Raw genomic sequence first — 17,145 nt, forward strand, 5'->3', positions numbered from 1 at the left:
TCGCCACTGCTCAATCAAGGCCGTGATCAAAGCATAGTTGAGTTGTATCCGGCCAATCCTAATAATCCTATATAATCCCATCTCCTCCAAGTAATGGACCACGCGGGGATGTAGAATGCGGGGAGGACTCAAAAAATCCCACAATAGATCCACTCTCCTATCCCGGAAAGTCTGCGTAAGCAACTGTCCGTCCCATATATACTCGGATCTATGTTGGGGGTGTAGGGCTAATAGATCCGACGTCCGAGGGCCAGGATGTATAGTCGCGTCCATGTCGTCAACTGTAAATTCATATTTTTTAATAACTTAATTGTGCAAATTATATATATATATATATATATATATAATAATAATACATACCTTTGGGTTCTGGGCTCGATATTTTGAGGCCTAGTGACACCAAACTATCATTAATAATTATGTGTTTGTTTTTATAATTTAAATTCATATTTTTAATAACTTAATTGTATAAATTATATATATATATATATACCTATAGGTCCGGAGGTTCCGGGCTCGATATTTTGAGGCCCAATGGCACCAAACTATCATTAATAATTATGTGTCTTTTTATAGTTTAAATTCATATTTTTAATAACTTAATTGTACAAATTACTAATTATGTGTGTTGATACAATTATTAACTTAATTGTACAAAGTTTGCATTTTCAACAACCAGTATAAGATACATAAACAAAAGGAATTCTAAGCTAAAATACTACACATTACTACGCTACAAGGCTCTAAATTTTACTACTCTAAAAGGGTCTATGTTTAACTACGCTAAAAAGGTCTAGATTTTACTACGCTAAAAAATAATCTAAACTAAACATAAACAACAAATAAATTAATTGCAAATAAAACACAAAACGGCATGAAAACACACATATATAAATCAGGATATTAACAGACAAATTTATTTTACAAATTTATTTTTTTTAGAAAACACTAATATTAAATCCGGATAAATTTAACATGCTAGTTTCGAAAAAAAAAACACAAATCGAAATAGAACACATACAAATCAAATAATATGCATTATTATAAATGTTTCAACTTAAAATAAATCGAAATACCTCGATTTAGAATTTTCGAAAAGCAAAAAAATTAAAATTTTGACCCCGGAAGTGTGAATCAACAATAACACGAAGCTTTACTCGAATGTGGGACCTACGTTCTTCAAGTTTTATGTGCCGGGGGACCCAGAATTTTTTTTTTTTAAATGGAGGGCAGCAACGGGTAGGGGGCAAGAAGAGAAGAGAAGGGTTAAATAATGGAGGAAGAAACGATGAAGAAGACGGATGGAATTTTAAAAAAGGGGTATAACGCCAGTTATTATGGCGCTATACCTGCGCCATGTCAGCTTTTACAGTATAGCACCACAATATCTGGCGCTATACATTAGTGGTGCCGTTACCGTTAATATATAGCGTCAGGTATTGTGGCACTATACATAAAAATGTAATTTTTTTTTTACCACCTATTTGTGTACTTTGAATTCAAAAGAACCACATTTTGATTCCGGACTCCCGTTTACTTTTAACCTATATAACAAAGAAAGCAATAAAGTAACTCATTTTAGAAAGTGGTGATTATTAAAGACAAGTATGACCTCTCTTTTTTTGTTTTAATTTAAAACACAAAAGCAATAGACAACTAACAACAGAACAAAGGTTGAGTATCAGGTTCACATACCGAAAGAGACAAAGATACATCTAGTGGGACCAACATATATTTGTCATCATTTGCTTCCAATTCTCTGCCCTTACTGTTAGAATCCACTGCATAGTCTCTCATCACCTCATCAGTACTTTGGTAGGTACTACAGTAGAGTTCCAATCCTTTTATTTCAACAAGTTTGTTGACACGCCCATCTCTCATTTTCCCACTAAATGGGCAAAGGACAAGTAAGGTAAACGACACAAATGGTGCAGGTGTTGATTCTTAAAAACCAAAGAATGCTTTGCAGAAGTATTTGCAGCCTATATTTGCGGAAATAACTCTTGCACAAATGAAGCACATATTGTAAAAGGGCAGCCCGGTGCACAAAGCAGCCCACGTTCACACAGGATCCGGGGAAGGATTGCACCCTTAGGGGTGTGATGTAAGCCTATTAGGGTAGACAAATGAAGCACATATTGTGATTTTTATTGATTGAGAAACACCCGTAACTGCCATTTGTTAGACAGACAAAAAATGTTTTTGGAAAAGGAAAAAAAAAATTATCTCCGCGACTTCAAAGTATACCATCATAAAAATAATTTGTTTAGCTTCTAATAAGATTGACTAGTATATTAGATAATGACAAATTCTCCTTTTAGTACATGTCAAATACAGAACCGTACAGAATTTCCCAACCCATTGCAATCTGGAAGCAAATTTATAAAACTACTCTAGCACACTGAAGCCTGACTCTAGATATGCGCAGACTGATAGAAACATTGACCAAATAATTGTTGGCATTGTATGAAGGGCCTAATACAGTAATACTCCTATAATATCATACCCGCCTTTTAAGCATTATTAAAGAATTCCAGTTCCAAGGAGGAACACAAAATTCTCCTTCCATTAAATAGACTATCTCATGCATGAGAAATATGAGTTTACACTGTTAAAGAAAGAACAATATATTTTTCAAGCATAGCAAATTCATCAATGTAAGTGACTGCATGAAGAGAACATGGAAAAGATACAACACCAATAAGAGTCATACCTAACTAGCTGCCTCATAATTGTTAAACTTGACAGCTTCATACCAAACACAGTTACTGCCTGACAAAAAAGGAAACAAGTAATTGCTTGGAACATTAAGGTTAATATACATAACAACGACAACAACTGTGTCTCAATCCCAATCCCAAACAGGTTGGAATCGGCTATATGAATCCTCACTAACTATGTTACTCCATTTAAACTCATCTCAGGCCAATATAATCCAGAAAAAAAAATCATAGAAAAAAAAAAGAAATGTACTAGAAATTCATTATATTTTCTACCGACACATAAAGGCTAATATACATTTTCTTAAGGATCTTAGGAGGTTAATTTTGCTAAAATTTGCAACTTCTGACTGATCTGGTTATTTTGATTGCCATAGTATCCTTTTTTCCCCCCTTTTCTGACCTCCCGTTTCCTTTGACTTGTATGGGTTCTTATGCAATGACGAATCGGCTTTACTCTTGTACATGTCGGTTAGACTAACCTAAAAAGCATGAAAGGTTACTTGATTTGAATCTCCATTTGTATTTTCCACACATTATTAGACATGATCTTAGATTTAGATGAAACGAGCACTTCTTGCTTCATTTAATTCTTCCATGAATCATTAAGCATTCAAATGTTCCAAGATATAGAAAAGATTTCAGTATATATAAATGGAGAAAAAAGGAATTGAAGCTAATCTTGCAATGCATATATATATATATATATATATATATATATATATATATATATATATATATATGAATGAGCCATCACTATGATGAGAATCTAGTAGTAAGAGATACAAAGAGTTCCTATAATCGTGTGTTTATACCAGAGATCGATTTTGAGCCCCTACTTGTTTATCCAACTTATAGATGAGCTAACTGAAGATCTCAAGAAGAAGAAAAGACTTGTTTTTCTGTGTGTATATTTACATCCCAAGAACATGCTACTTATACAAGGTTCTTATGACTAATTAAGGAAAGAGAATAAAGTCTAATTAAATCAAATCAAAATTGTTACGTTGATTCGGGAAACAATATTCATATTATCAAGCCTAAAATTCCTCCTACAATCAATGCTCTCCCTCAAGTTTGTGCAAAGATGTCACACATCCCCAACTTAAAAACTAGTGTGTGAAAGGATCGTTTGTTGAGACCTTTAGTAAGCACAACTAGTTGTTTCTCTTATGACACATGAAGCAAAGTCAAGAAACCGTTGTAATCTTTTCTTTGATGAAGTGTCGATCAATTTCAATATGTTTCATTTTGTCATGATCAATATTTTAAAAGGCTTTCTTGGGACTCAAGATTAGCAAAACGCCCTGAGGCTCACATGTGGAGCTTAGTTTTGTGATGCTTACGCCTCAAGCGCCCGACTGTGCTTACACACACCAAACACCCAACGCCTAAGGCTCGCCTAATAGTTCCTATGCAAATCATGTGTCGAATTATGTAATTAGTTTTGTTGACCATCAAAATTCTTCAACAAATAAGTGATAAATGTTCTATTTTCATCTATAGAAGCATGAAGATTGAGAGTAATTTAAATAACGAGTCATGGTATTGCAGATTTACTAATTGAGAGTATCGTCAAGGTGAATATCATTGAACCTATTTTAAGAATAGATAGTTGGTTTATATTTTCACTTGCTATTAATTTTCATGTCTCAGTCTTATATCTCTCAAGATTATCATTCTTTTATTGTTTTGCTATTTGAAAGCAATTTTGTATTTATTCATGAAAGAGTGATGTTTTAAATTATAATATTGATTCAGTTTATTGATTATTTACTTTTAGGGAGGTATAATGTATAGTTTGATAAAAAAATTAGGAAATTGTAGTTTTTAAAATGTTCAACAATTAAGACATTATAGTTGATTTGTATCTCATAATAACTTAAACACTATTGCATTGTTTATACTTGTAAAAACATGCTAGATATTTTATTTTTTATGAGTTTCTTTAATCTTTTTTAATTTTCTTAAAAATTTAATGATTTCTATAGTTCTCGTGTTATTAAGTTATTTTGTTGATTTATAAATTAAAAAATTTAAAGATCCATGGGGCTTATGCCCCATGTCCCGAGGCTTACGCCCCATGTCTAGGACCTTACGCGTGGCCTCGTACTAAGTAAGAAACTGTGTCTCGCGCCTCCACCTTTTAGAACACTGGTCATGCTGAGCAGGATTATGAACTATACTGATTGCAGCCTTGCTATCACAATACAAGGAAAGTTTTCCTTTTCCAGACAATCTCAATTCCTATAATAGCTTTAGAAGCCACAGAAGTTTACTAACACACCGGGACATAGCTCTATATTCTACCTCGGAACTTAGTCTAGCAAATACACTTTGTTTTTTATTTCTCCAAATAACTAATTTTGCCCTCTTATAAGTGTACAGTAACCAAACGTAAATCTTCTGTCATTTGTACATCCAGCCCAAACCGCATCTGTATAGGCTTCTACCTGGAAGTGACCATGTTTGGTGAAAAGGAGAATTTTTCCTAGCAAAGACTTCAGATATGGAAAATGTGAAAGACAACTTGCATATGAGAATTTCGGGGATCATGGACTTACCAAACTGATTGAACAAGCTATATCTGGTCTAGTGTGGGAGAGATAAATGAAAAGAAAGTGAAAAAGTCTGATCAGGAGTGGCTGGAGCTAGGGTTTTGTTTTTCTAGGCCATGGGCGGTATGTGGATATTCAATTCAATTAGATTCCCATTGAAAAAGAAAAACTGCAACAGAACTAACAGGTCAATGACTGAGTTCTCAGACTTTGTTGGGGACATGAAATTGGTGGATCATAATCTTTCAGGAGGAACATTCACTTAGAGAAAAGGTGATAGGCATGGTATTGCAACTAGATTGACAAGTTTTTGGTTTCAGTGGATTGGAATGAAGTTTCAGAAACATCAAACAATCAAAACTTCACAGATTCACAATATGATCATACTCCTCTGATGATCTAATATGGAAATAGGGAACCTGTTAAGTCTTATTTTAAATTTTAAAATTCATAGCTATATACTAGTGGTTTCGAAGATAGAATAAGAGGATGATGGTATTCTTTTATCAGTGAATGAAGACCCGACTTTATTCTAGCCTTTAAACTGAAAGCTTTGAAGGAGAAGCTTAAGGAATTGAGTAAATCTACTCAAGGAAACTTGAAATTAGAGAAAGCGAGTATCCTTAATCCACTTGTAGAATTGGAGGAAATACAAGATTAAAGCAGTCTGAATGAAGAAGAATATGTACAAGAGTTGTCTTGTCTATGGAATTTTAGGAAATTGCAAAACATGAAAAGGTGGTTTGGAAACAAAGATCTAGGGTTCTTTGGTTGAAACAAGATGACAGGAAAACAAAATTCTTTCATAAAATGGCCAATGCTCGCAGAAGAGACAACAACTTTGACTAGCTAATAGTTGAAGGACCAACTTTGGTCAACACTATAGACATCACGAGAGAAATACTCACTTTCTACCAGTAACTATATATAGAAGTAGAGGGGTGGAGGCTACATGTTAATGTTAGGACCTGTCCTATTATTACTCCAAAGGAAAATCAAATATTGCAAAGTCCATTTGAAGAACAGAGATATGGAATAGTGTTAAGGCATGTGCAAGGATGGACCTGATGGATATTCTATGGCTTTCTTTAGCCATTGTTGGGATGTGGTACGCACTGATGTAGTAGCTGTTGTGCAGAATTTCCATGCACAAGGAGTCTTTGAAAAAAAGGTTGCAATGCTACCTTTGTGGCATTGATACCTAAGAAGGTGGGAGCAGAGGAGTTTGAGAGATTTTATGCCTATCAGTCTAATTGGTAGTGTATACAAAATCTTCTCAAAACTTTTAACAAAAAGACTCGAGAAAGTGGTGAATAAACTAGTGGATTCACAGTAGATGGCCTTCATAAGAGGTAGATGCCTTTGGGGGTCAAGAATAAATCAAAGGGGATATGAAATGAGGTGCTAGAAAAATAAGATAAGAAGCTATCTAACTGGTAAAATCAGTATCTATCCATGGGGATAGATTAATTCGGTTCTAGATGCTATGCCTACTTTATGATGTCTTTATTTTCCATTCCTGTTAATGCAATGAAAAGGACGGATGCTTTAAAAGAAAACTTTTTTTGGCTAGGTAATAGTGATATAAAGAAAATTCATCTGGTTAAATGAGAATCTAACTTAGCTTGCAAGAAGGAAGGGGGTCTTGAAATCAAGAATTTGAAAGCTCAGAATCAGAGCTTGATAATGATATGCTTATTGACATTTGTAGCAAAAGGCTAGTCACTATGGAGAGATGTTATAAGGAAAAATATGGGATTGAAGGAGAATGGACAACCAAAGCAGTTAATAATCTTTATAGGGTCAGCTTATGGAAATCTATCAGGAATTTGTAGCCCAAACTAGTGCACAAGTGCAAATTTAGAGTTGGAGATGGAATGAAGATATCTTTCTGGCAAGACAATTGGCTAGGTCAAGGATCTTTGGATTAACTTTTTTTAGACATACATTCTCTAAATAAGTCGCAAGGAGCAAAGGTTGGGGAGGCTTGGGCAAATCAAAGTTGGAATACTATTTAATGACTGAGAGATTGACAGAGTAATAGAATTCTATAATGCGCTGGAATAGTTCAAAGGGACCTCAACTAGTAAAGACTGTATAATGTGGCAATGGCATAGGCAAGGAAGAGTTCTCAGTTAAATTATCCTGGTTGCCTACAAGGAGTTCAACCTTTTAAACAACTAAATTGGGTGCTGGCGATGGAAACTGACATTGCAACTGGACTACTCAGTGATGAAGGATATTCATCAACTTGAGGGGTATCAGGTGGGCTATGCTGAGGAGAACACTTGAGGTTCTAGCTTGTTGGAATAGAGGGGGTATCTCTTCTAGTTATAAAGATAGATGAAGGATTGTCCCTGCTTGCATTTGGTACAATCTGGGATGTAAGAAATCAAACATGCTTTGAATATAAGTCCACTAACATTCAGAAACTGAAAATGAAATGTTTGGTGTTTTATTTTTTGTGTAAGCAAGAATATGGAGAAGATCCTGAATCTATTTTTGATGTGCTAGAATCCTTATGAGAAGACAAAGGATAAAGAGTTCCTTTCCCTCTCTTCTTCCTTGTAAACAAGGAGGACTACACACCCTTTGTGTTGTTAGTATTAATACACAACTATGTTACCTTCTCAAAAAAACAAAAAACAAAAATCTAACCTCTTATATCTCTCCTTTTCAACATACTCTTCAACTCTTGTTTGTAACTTGTAATTGCTTTTAATATTTGATTCTACTGGTTTGCAACCTGTCATATCAATTTCTTTCAGTTGATCTACAATATACTTTCTTTAAGAAATAAAGATTCATTTTTTTATCTGACAACCTCAATTCCCAAAAAGTACTGCAATTTTCAAAGATATTTGATCTTTAACTTCTGTGCATACAACTTCTTCAAGCAAATAATCTCATCTTTGTCATCTCCCATAATTACAATGTCATCAATATAAAATATGAGAAGAGTGACTTTACCGCTTTGATTGTCTTATGAAGAGAGTACGATTACCATTGCTTTGTGGGTGTCCAAAGGATATCATTTCTTTGCAAAGTCTGTCAAGCCAAGTTTTAGGGTTTTGCTTCAATTCGTATAAGGCTTTCTTCGGTCTATATACTTTCCATAATTCTGTTCAGTATCAAATCCAGAAAGAATTTCCATACACACCTCTTCTTCTAAGTCTGTATGAAAAAATGCATTCTTCACATCAAACTATTGTAAGTCCTAATCAATATTAGCTGCACAAGACAAAAGAATTCTAATTGTGTTCATTTTAGCAATAAGGAAATGTTTCTTGATAGTCCACTTTATAATTCCGAATGGATCTTTAGCCACAATTCTTGCTTTGAATCTTTGAATCTAGCCACTAGCTTTGTGTTTCACAGTGAAGACTCATTTGCAGCAAACCAACTTCTCATCTGGTGGTGAAGTGACAAGTTCCCAAGTCTCATTTTTGGCGCGGCCTTCATTTCTTTAATTATAGCTTCCTTCCGTTTAGGATCGAGAAAAGCTTCCCTCGAATTTTGGGTCATATACTGAGAAGAAATTGACAAAGCAAAAGCTCTATAGCAAGGAGAGAAGAAACTATAGGATCTGACTCTTTTTTATTGAGCAGTAATCAACTTAACTCATCAAGAAATGACTTCTTTTAAATAACTTATTTAAAACCCACCATTTATTGATTATGACTCAGTTCCTTCAATGACTTACTTAAAAGCCTCGAAAGACCACATTTGTTCAGGGCAAGAGTTGTAGAGATAAGAGAACTAGTAGGCAGAATGACATGCAAAAAAGAGATCTATAACTCTGAACTGGAATTTTGCAATGTTAAAAACAGACAAAAGGGATCAATAAACATTATAACATGCAAAAAGAATTCCCTAAGAAAATATAAGGTTGGAATTCATATCGCACATCTGCCTACAAAATCTAGCTAGTTCTTTGACATAAGCTGTAAACCATCTCCCTTAATTAAAGTCGACCTCACATTGAAAGCATATAAAAGGCTTCTTTCCTTGAGAAACTCATAGATGTGTCTTCCCAACTCTTTTATTTCTAGTAACTCCTTTTGTGGCCAAATTTATGTTCTTCATCCCAGATATTAGGTGCATTTGACAAACAAGGGACATGAAGGACAATAAGATAAGGGAGGAGCCCGGAGAAAAAACTAGTACTAAAGGATTGCAAAATTCTGAAAGTTAAAGACCAAAAGAATAGCCCAGCTCACGACTTCGAACAGAAAGCAAAATGAGTACACAAGGAAAATAAACAATCTCAAATACAATTGGGTAGAACTATACCGAAGAGGTCAACATGTCACGATAAAGAATATGAACATTTCTGATGGACAACTGGATGTTGTCAAGGACCTGAAGAAGGAAATCAAGAAAAAGTATTAGAGGAAGAATAAAAGCCAATGGGTACACAACTAAATATCACAATGAAGCCAAAGAAATTTGGAAAAAAGAAAGATCCCAGCTGGTCCAGTCAGCGCATTCAACAAATATATAATACAACCTTTGCAGTAATGTATGACGTAAATGAGTTTCCAGCCCGACTATCTGCAAAAACCAAAAGATTCTTTAAGAAGTCCACAAAAGAAGATAGAAATTAAACGTACAGACAATCAAAGTGTTAACCTTTACTATGAGAAAACAAACTAAGGTCAGTGTAGGAAATACAAGCTTAACATGAAACATTAAACCAAAAACAATTGCACTAAATATGAACATAATAGACATTCTGCAGTGAGATAAAATTAGGAAAAAGAAAGTAGCCTAAGTTTTGTCCTCAATCATCTAACCGTAAAGTTAAAAAAAATCTAAGTGGCCCCTAGTCCTAAGAGGACTCACCAAGCTTATGGTTATTTTGCTGCAGCAAACTGAATACTACACTCAGATGCCACCATCTTTCCTTTTGATCAGTAAATTAAGCTTTTAATAATAGAAATAGCCACATACTAAGCTAGTCCTGGACATTAGGGCTGGGCATATATCGGGTAAAACCAATAACCCAAACCGTTAATTATTTATTGGGTTATCGGTATCAAGTTATTGGGTTAACGGTTCGATAACGGTTTAGAATTTTTCACTATTAGGTTATCGGTCGGACCTCGATTTGCCAATTTTGTTAATGGGTTAACCGATAACCCAATAAGAATTAATAAAATTACTACTTTACCATTAAGTATATACATATGCTAGGGCTTCACTTCATTCTTTCCAATTCTTTCTCAGCCGCATTCTCCCGTCTTCAATTGCTTCATCTTCATTCTTCATAAACATTACTAGTTACTTCTAGTGTAAATCTTTAGTCTTATATATTAGGCTTTTAATTTCTATAACAAAATTCATCTTCATATAGGGATTTTTGATTGTTAAAGATTTTTATTTTTTATTTTCGTTTCTTAATATTGTGAGCTCACGTTGTGAAACTTATACCTACTACCAGTTTCTTTTTCCAGGTTAGGCATTTGACAAACAACATCCAGTTTATCTTAGATTGTTTGAGGGCTTCAACGCTTGTGGAAGTGCAGGTATTATGTGAAATAAAAATTATAAAAACTCTTGTTTGTTATCATATCGGAGGAGGCAACTAATGCCTTAGAATATTTTGTGGGAATTGCTACAATTTGATAAGTATTTATCCATTGATTTTTTGGGTCACTGTTTTGGGTTTAATTCTTTTTATATACGAGCATTTGGGTGTTTATTGAAATCTTTTAGAATTATATGTGAATTCCTCTCTTTTTTGCTTAACTCTAGTGAATTGTCTTCTCTTTTTTGCTTAACTATAGATTGAGTTATCTTATTGGGTAAATCGATAACTGAACCGATAATGATCAATAACCGATTAGTCGATACACGATAACCTATATCTTATGGGGTAGCTGAAAGAAAGAATGGACATCTTATTGAAACTGCTCGTACCCTACTCATACAATCTCATGCTCTGTTGCATTTTTGGGGGATGCAGTTCTTACATCTTGCTATCTTATTAATCATATAACATCTTCAGCAATCCAGAACCAAGTTCCATTCTCTGTCATGTTTCCCCACTTACCTTTTGTTCTCTCTTTAGCTATCCAGAACCAAGTGTATCTTTGGAAGCACTTGTTTTGTTCACAACCATACTCCAGGAACAGATAAGTTAGCTCATCGTGCTCTTAAGTGCGTATTTCTGGGTTACTTGAGAACACAAAAGGGGTATCGATACTATTCTCCTGACCTACAGCGGTACCTTATGTCTGCTGATGTTACCTTCTTTGAAACCCAATCTTACTTCACAGGTCCAGGTAATCACTTAGATATTTTTGAAATACTACCAGTTTCATCTTTTGGAGATTCAGTCACTATCTCCCATTCATATTCCTCCACCACCTACAGCTCTTTCCTCCACAAAATCCGGTTCAACCTTCTGCAGCTTCGTCACTCTTGACTTACCATCGTCGTCCACATCCAACATCAGGCCTAGGTGATTCACGTCCTACATCAGATTCTACACCTACTGCAGACTTGTCTCCTCTTAGTCAACAAATTGCACTCCGCAAGGTGTACGATCCACACTTAATCCTAATCCCCACTATGTCGATTTAAGTTATCATCATCTGTTGTCACCTCATTATACTTTTATATCTTCTTTGTCCACTATTTCTATCCCTAAGTCTACAGGTGAGGCACTATCTAATCCAGGATGGCGATAGGCTATGATTGACGAGATGTCTGCTTTACATGCGAGTGGCACTTGGGAGCTTGTTCCTCTTCCTGCAGGTAAGTCTATTGTTGGTTGTCGTTGGGTTTATGCGGTCAAAGTCAGCCCGGATGGCCAGGTTGATTGGCTTAAGGCTCGTCTTGTTGCAAAAGGATATACTCAGATTTTTGGGCTTGATTATAGTGATACTTTCTCTTTTGTGTCTAAAATAGCATATGTTCGTCTCTTTTTGTCCATGGTTATTGTAAGTCATTGGCCTCTTTATCAATTAGACGTTAAGAATGCTTTTCTCCACGGTGATCTTGAGGAGGAAATTTATATGGAGCAACCACCTAATTTTGTTGCTTAAGGGGAGTTTAGTGGTTGTGTATGCAGATTGTGCAGGTTTTGAAACAGTCCCCTCGAGCTTGGTTTGGTAAGTTCAACATAATTATTCAGGAGTTTAGCATGACTCGTAGTGAGGCTGATCAATCTGTGTTTTATTGACATTTTGCTCCTAATCTGTGTATTTATCTAGTAGTTTATGTTGATGATATTGTTATTAATGGCAATGATCAGGATGGTATTACTAATCTGAAGCAGCATCTCTTTCAGCACTTCCAAACTAAAGATTTGGGCAGATTGAAGTATTTTCTAGGTATTGAGGTCACTCTGTCTAGCTCAGGTATTGTTATTTCACAGCGGAAGTATGCTTTAGACATTCTTGAGGAGACTGGAATGATGGGTTGCAGACCTATTGACTCTCCTATGGATTCGAATGCTAACCTTCTGCCTGGACAGGGGAAGCCTCTTAGAGATCCTACGAGATATAGGAGGTTGGTTGGCAAATTGAATTACCTCACCGTGATTAGACCGAACATTTCTTTTTCTAGTGAGTGTTGTAAGTCAATTTATGGATTCTCCCTATGATAGTCACTGTAGACGCAGTTGTTCGCATTCTTCGGTATATAAAGTCAGCTCCAGGCAAAGGATTACTATTCGAGGATCGATGCCACAAGCAGATTGTTGGGTACACAGATGCTGATTGGGCAAGATTACCTTCGAATAGACGTTCTACGTCCGGATATTATGTTCTAGTAGGAGGTAATTTGGTCTCGTGGAAGAGAAAAAAACAGAATGTAGTTGCTCGATCTAGCGCCGAAACCGAATATCGGGCCATGGCTATGGCAACGTGTGAGTTAGTTTGGGTCAAGTAGTTGCTCAAGGAGTTAAAGTTTGGAGAAATCAGCAAGATAGAACTGATGTGTGATAACCAAGTTGCTCTTCATATTGCGTCAAATCTGGTGTTCCATGAGAGGCCTAAACACATTGAGATCGACTGTCACTTTGTCAAAGAAAAAATATTTTCAGGAGATATTGTTACAAAGTTTGTAAAGTCGAATGATCAACTAGCAAATATTTTTACTAAGTCTCTTACTGGTTCTGGTATTAGTTACATGTGTAACAAGCTCTATCCATATGATGTGCATGCACCGGCTTGAGGGGGAGTGTTAGTTTTGTGTAGTCCCACATTGGAATGGGAGTAATATATACTTTGTAGACTATAGCTATAAATAGGACCTCTTGTGTTATATTGAGTAACTACAACAACAACATAACCGGTAATATCCCACACTGTAGAGTCTGGGGAGGGTAGTGTGTACGCAGACCTTACCCCTACCTTGTTAGGATAGAGAGGTTGTTTCCAATAGACCCTCGGCTCAGTAAAGCATAAGCACCATATTAATGAAAATATAGACAAGAAGGGACAGTACCAAAAAGCCATATAATATGTTATATTAAGTAACTAATATTAATAATATATTTTTTCTCCTGTGCTTTCTCATAATTATGAAAAAACCAGAAGGAGCCTTGGAGCAACGGTGAAGTTCTCTTCGTATGACCTATAGGTCATAGGTTCAAGATATGGAAGCAACCACTAAGCATTAAGACTGTCTATATCACACCCTTTGTCTTTTTTTCTTTATTATGAAAAACCAAGATCAATGTAGGGCCCAAACAACCATGAATTTCATTCATATGTTGGTCGTTGAAATATGGTGGTGGTAAACCTAGTTTTTAAATGGAAGTAATCAAAATCAAATTTGGGGTTGAAGAATAATGCAGAAAATATTTTGAGGAAAAGTTTTTTCTGCAAATTTTATATTAAATGTGACTGAATCTATGTATGATGCAAAAGCATATTTATCCTAAGTCCTCAAATTTCAAAAGTCTACTTGGGGTATGAATGCATCACTAATAAATGCAAATGTATTTTTCTTTTACCCTGCAACCGCAAGTTGATTTTGTGTGTGTTTTTGAGTTAGAATTAGTTTGGGATTGTTTCTGAATGTTATAGCTTTTTTAATCAATTCCAAACAATGGATCTTATACTTCTTGCTAGATACAATAAGTATTCGTTCATACTTATTTAAGTCTATTCCTTGTGCGCCTTTTACCTTCTCTTTTTATTGACTAATTGTATGTTACCTACCTACCCAGATTACATGCTCCATCTGAATTTATGTGGCGGTGTTTGAACGGGCAAGGGTTTAAAAAAAATGACTTTTGAAATTTGTGGCCTAAAAAAAGGCATAGACATTTGAGTGGCTATAATTCTTATCATCAAGGATAAAATGAAAAGTTTAAAGTTAATTTATTTCAAAAAAAGGAAGCATGACATCCTTTTGGGGAAAATGTAAGAAGGAAGGTTAAGGGCAATCCAGTGCACTAAGCTCCCGCTATGCGCGGGGTCCGGAAAAGGGCCTGACCACAACATCTATTTTACACAGCCTTACCCTACATTTGTGCAAGAGGCTGTTTCCATGGCTCGAACCCCTGACCTCCCGGTGACAATACAACAACTTTACCAACTGCGCCAAGGTTCCGCTTCACATGGCAGAAGGAAAGTATGCCACTAAAATTGCGACAGAGGCAATAGTTTTATTGTCCTTTTTGTTCTTTTAACCTAAACTCCATTCTGGACCCAATACTTCGAACGTGCTTTGAGCATTTGAGTTGTTGGTTCCTGGAAAAGACTAAGGACCATCCCTTGATTCGTAGAAGGCATGAGTGTGTGACATGTAAAAATCCTTGATACAAAGTATACACGAGGGTTGAGTACTACAATTTTAGTGATACAAGTAAAGAGAGTGCTTGTGAGGTCCTTTTATCCACTGATCTACTTTTTTTTGTTCCAAATTGCTTTTTGCAGGTTCAAGAAAAGTAATGAGTGGAATTGTAAAATATGTCATACATAGTAGTAGATCTTTGTGGAGGAGAAAAAAATATCAACTTATGACTTGTTTGCTCATCCTAATGAATCATACTTGAGGAGGAAAACTAGTAGAAAGTTGAGAAATGGATCACACCATGGAAAGGTGCAAGAAAGTAATACTCCACAATCTCATTCATACTGCTCTTAGTGATGCCTACGATGATTGATGAAATTGGTGATTGTGATAATCTTGATGGCTATTATGATAGTTATGAAGTTGTTGAGCCTAAGAGAGGACATGAGATTAATGATCATGGAGATAAAATGGCCAGTAGCTCCTGCTAATGCTACGGACCCGAGAAGCAAGGACTTGATCACTTGAATGTGGAGTCAATGAGAGCTCAACTCTTTTTAATTGTTCTCCTCTCATTCTTTTACGTGAAAAAAAACTTATTTCAGTTAGTTGTTCGGAGATAATGAAAAGAAAGATCAATTCTTTTAGATCCTCCATTTAAAAAAGTGAAAAGAAATTGATTCAAATGCCTTTCTCGTCAATGTAGAGAATTTCAATTCTTAAATCTAGATAATAAGTAGTCATGCTGACCATTTTCATCACTTCGTACATATCATACCATGAGCAATGTGGTCGAACGGTTTTAGTTATTGTATGATTGTGGAGTTTTTCCTTGTGAATAACTTACCAACAGTTGATCGAGACCTCTTCTCTTTTATGTTTATACATTCTAGTCGAACGGTTTTAGTTATTGCATTATTGTGGAGTTTTTCCTTGTGAACTTACCAACAGTTAATCAAGACCTCTTCTCTTTTATGTTTATACATTCCAGTAGAATGGCACTGTCAGAATATTCTAGTCTCAAAAGTCTCTTTGCTTCGATATACATTTCAACTAAAGTAATCAGTCAAAGTCTTTCAAATATAAGATGTAAAGAACTCACCACATACTCGTCTTGATAATTTTGCAAGTTCTGCAGCAGCAAGTTTGGCCTTTTTCCCAGCAAATTCTCTTCTTTCTACTTCATCCATCCTCCACTGTCATAAGCATGAGCAAAAAATTGCATCAATACTTTCAGAAAAAAAAAAGAGAAGAGAGATAGGGAACTAAAGTTGTAACTTTTCATGTACATGCATATTTATGTATATGTCAGGCTATTTTAGCAAGATGGTTAAACAAAAGAAAGTGCACCTCCAAGAAATTATCTCAACTACTTTCGTGTTGGCTGATTAAGATAGAGTGAATAATTATCAATTTATTCAAGCAATCAAAATTAATAAAATACTCCTTCCATTTTCATTTATGTGACACACTTTCCTTATTAATCCATTTAAAAAAAAGACATCTTTCTATATCTGCAAACAATTTAACTTTAAATTTTCCTCTTTGCACATTTTACCCTTAATGAGAAGTTTTTATAGACACAAATTGAAAGCCATACAAAGCTTTTACCCTTTAAGGTTTTACCTCCACAAACTTCAAATGTCTTCCTTATTTCATAAACTCCATATCGAGCCAAACTAGTTCACATAAATTGAAGTGGAAAGAGTATCAAGTTTATCGGCCTTCCATAAAGCATGTTCTCAGTCAAATGAGAAAAATAACATATCTGTAAAAGCGTGTAAATCTAACAACAATATATGAATATTAGCACACTAATACACATATCATCTCACTTATAAAGCTAGCCTTGTCAGAATTTTCTGAAATCTCTAGACAATTCCATGGAAATAGTTTAATATACGCCGGCTTAGGGATAAAGGGGCCTAAGATGAAAGCACGCCATCTTTCATTAATAGCTAACAAAAACCGTATCAAGAGGCTCCAACATCGTACAATGATATCTTCTCCTGATCTGGTCTAGATTTCTACCCCACCAGAACAAAGCATGCAAAATATGGACTGCAAATGAGAGTTAAATTCCTTTAAAAGGCTGTGAGATTCATTTTCATCAA

General features: G+C 35.3%; 1 protein-coding gene across 1 annotated transcript in view; it reads right to left on the reverse strand.

Moving 5' to 3' along the window:
* Positions 1-1,499: 1,499 nt before the first annotated feature.
* LOC142176002 (intermembrane lipid transfer protein VPS13-like) overlaps positions 1,500-17,145 on the reverse strand; it is a 36,267-nt gene continuing 20,621 nt past the window's right edge. The window contains exons 5-10 of the mRNA XM_075243026.1: positions 16,134-16,227; positions 9,789-9,832; positions 9,572-9,640; positions 2,714-2,772; positions 1,696-1,888; positions 1,500-1,544 (exon numbers count right to left, since the gene is read on the reverse strand). Of these exons, the coding sequence (XP_075099127.1) occupies positions 1,500-1,544; positions 1,696-1,888; positions 2,714-2,772; positions 9,572-9,640; positions 9,789-9,832; positions 16,134-16,227 (504 nt within the window). The remainder of the gene's footprint in view (positions 1,545-1,695; positions 1,889-2,713; positions 2,773-9,571; positions 9,641-9,788; positions 9,833-16,133; positions 16,228-17,145) is intronic.

This window comes from Nicotiana tabacum, chromosome 22 (assembly GCF_000715075.1).
Source record: "Nicotiana tabacum cultivar K326 chromosome 22, ASM71507v2, whole genome shotgun sequence".
Classification (NCBI taxonomy): Eukaryota; Viridiplantae; Streptophyta; class Magnoliopsida; order Solanales; family Solanaceae; genus Nicotiana; species Nicotiana tabacum.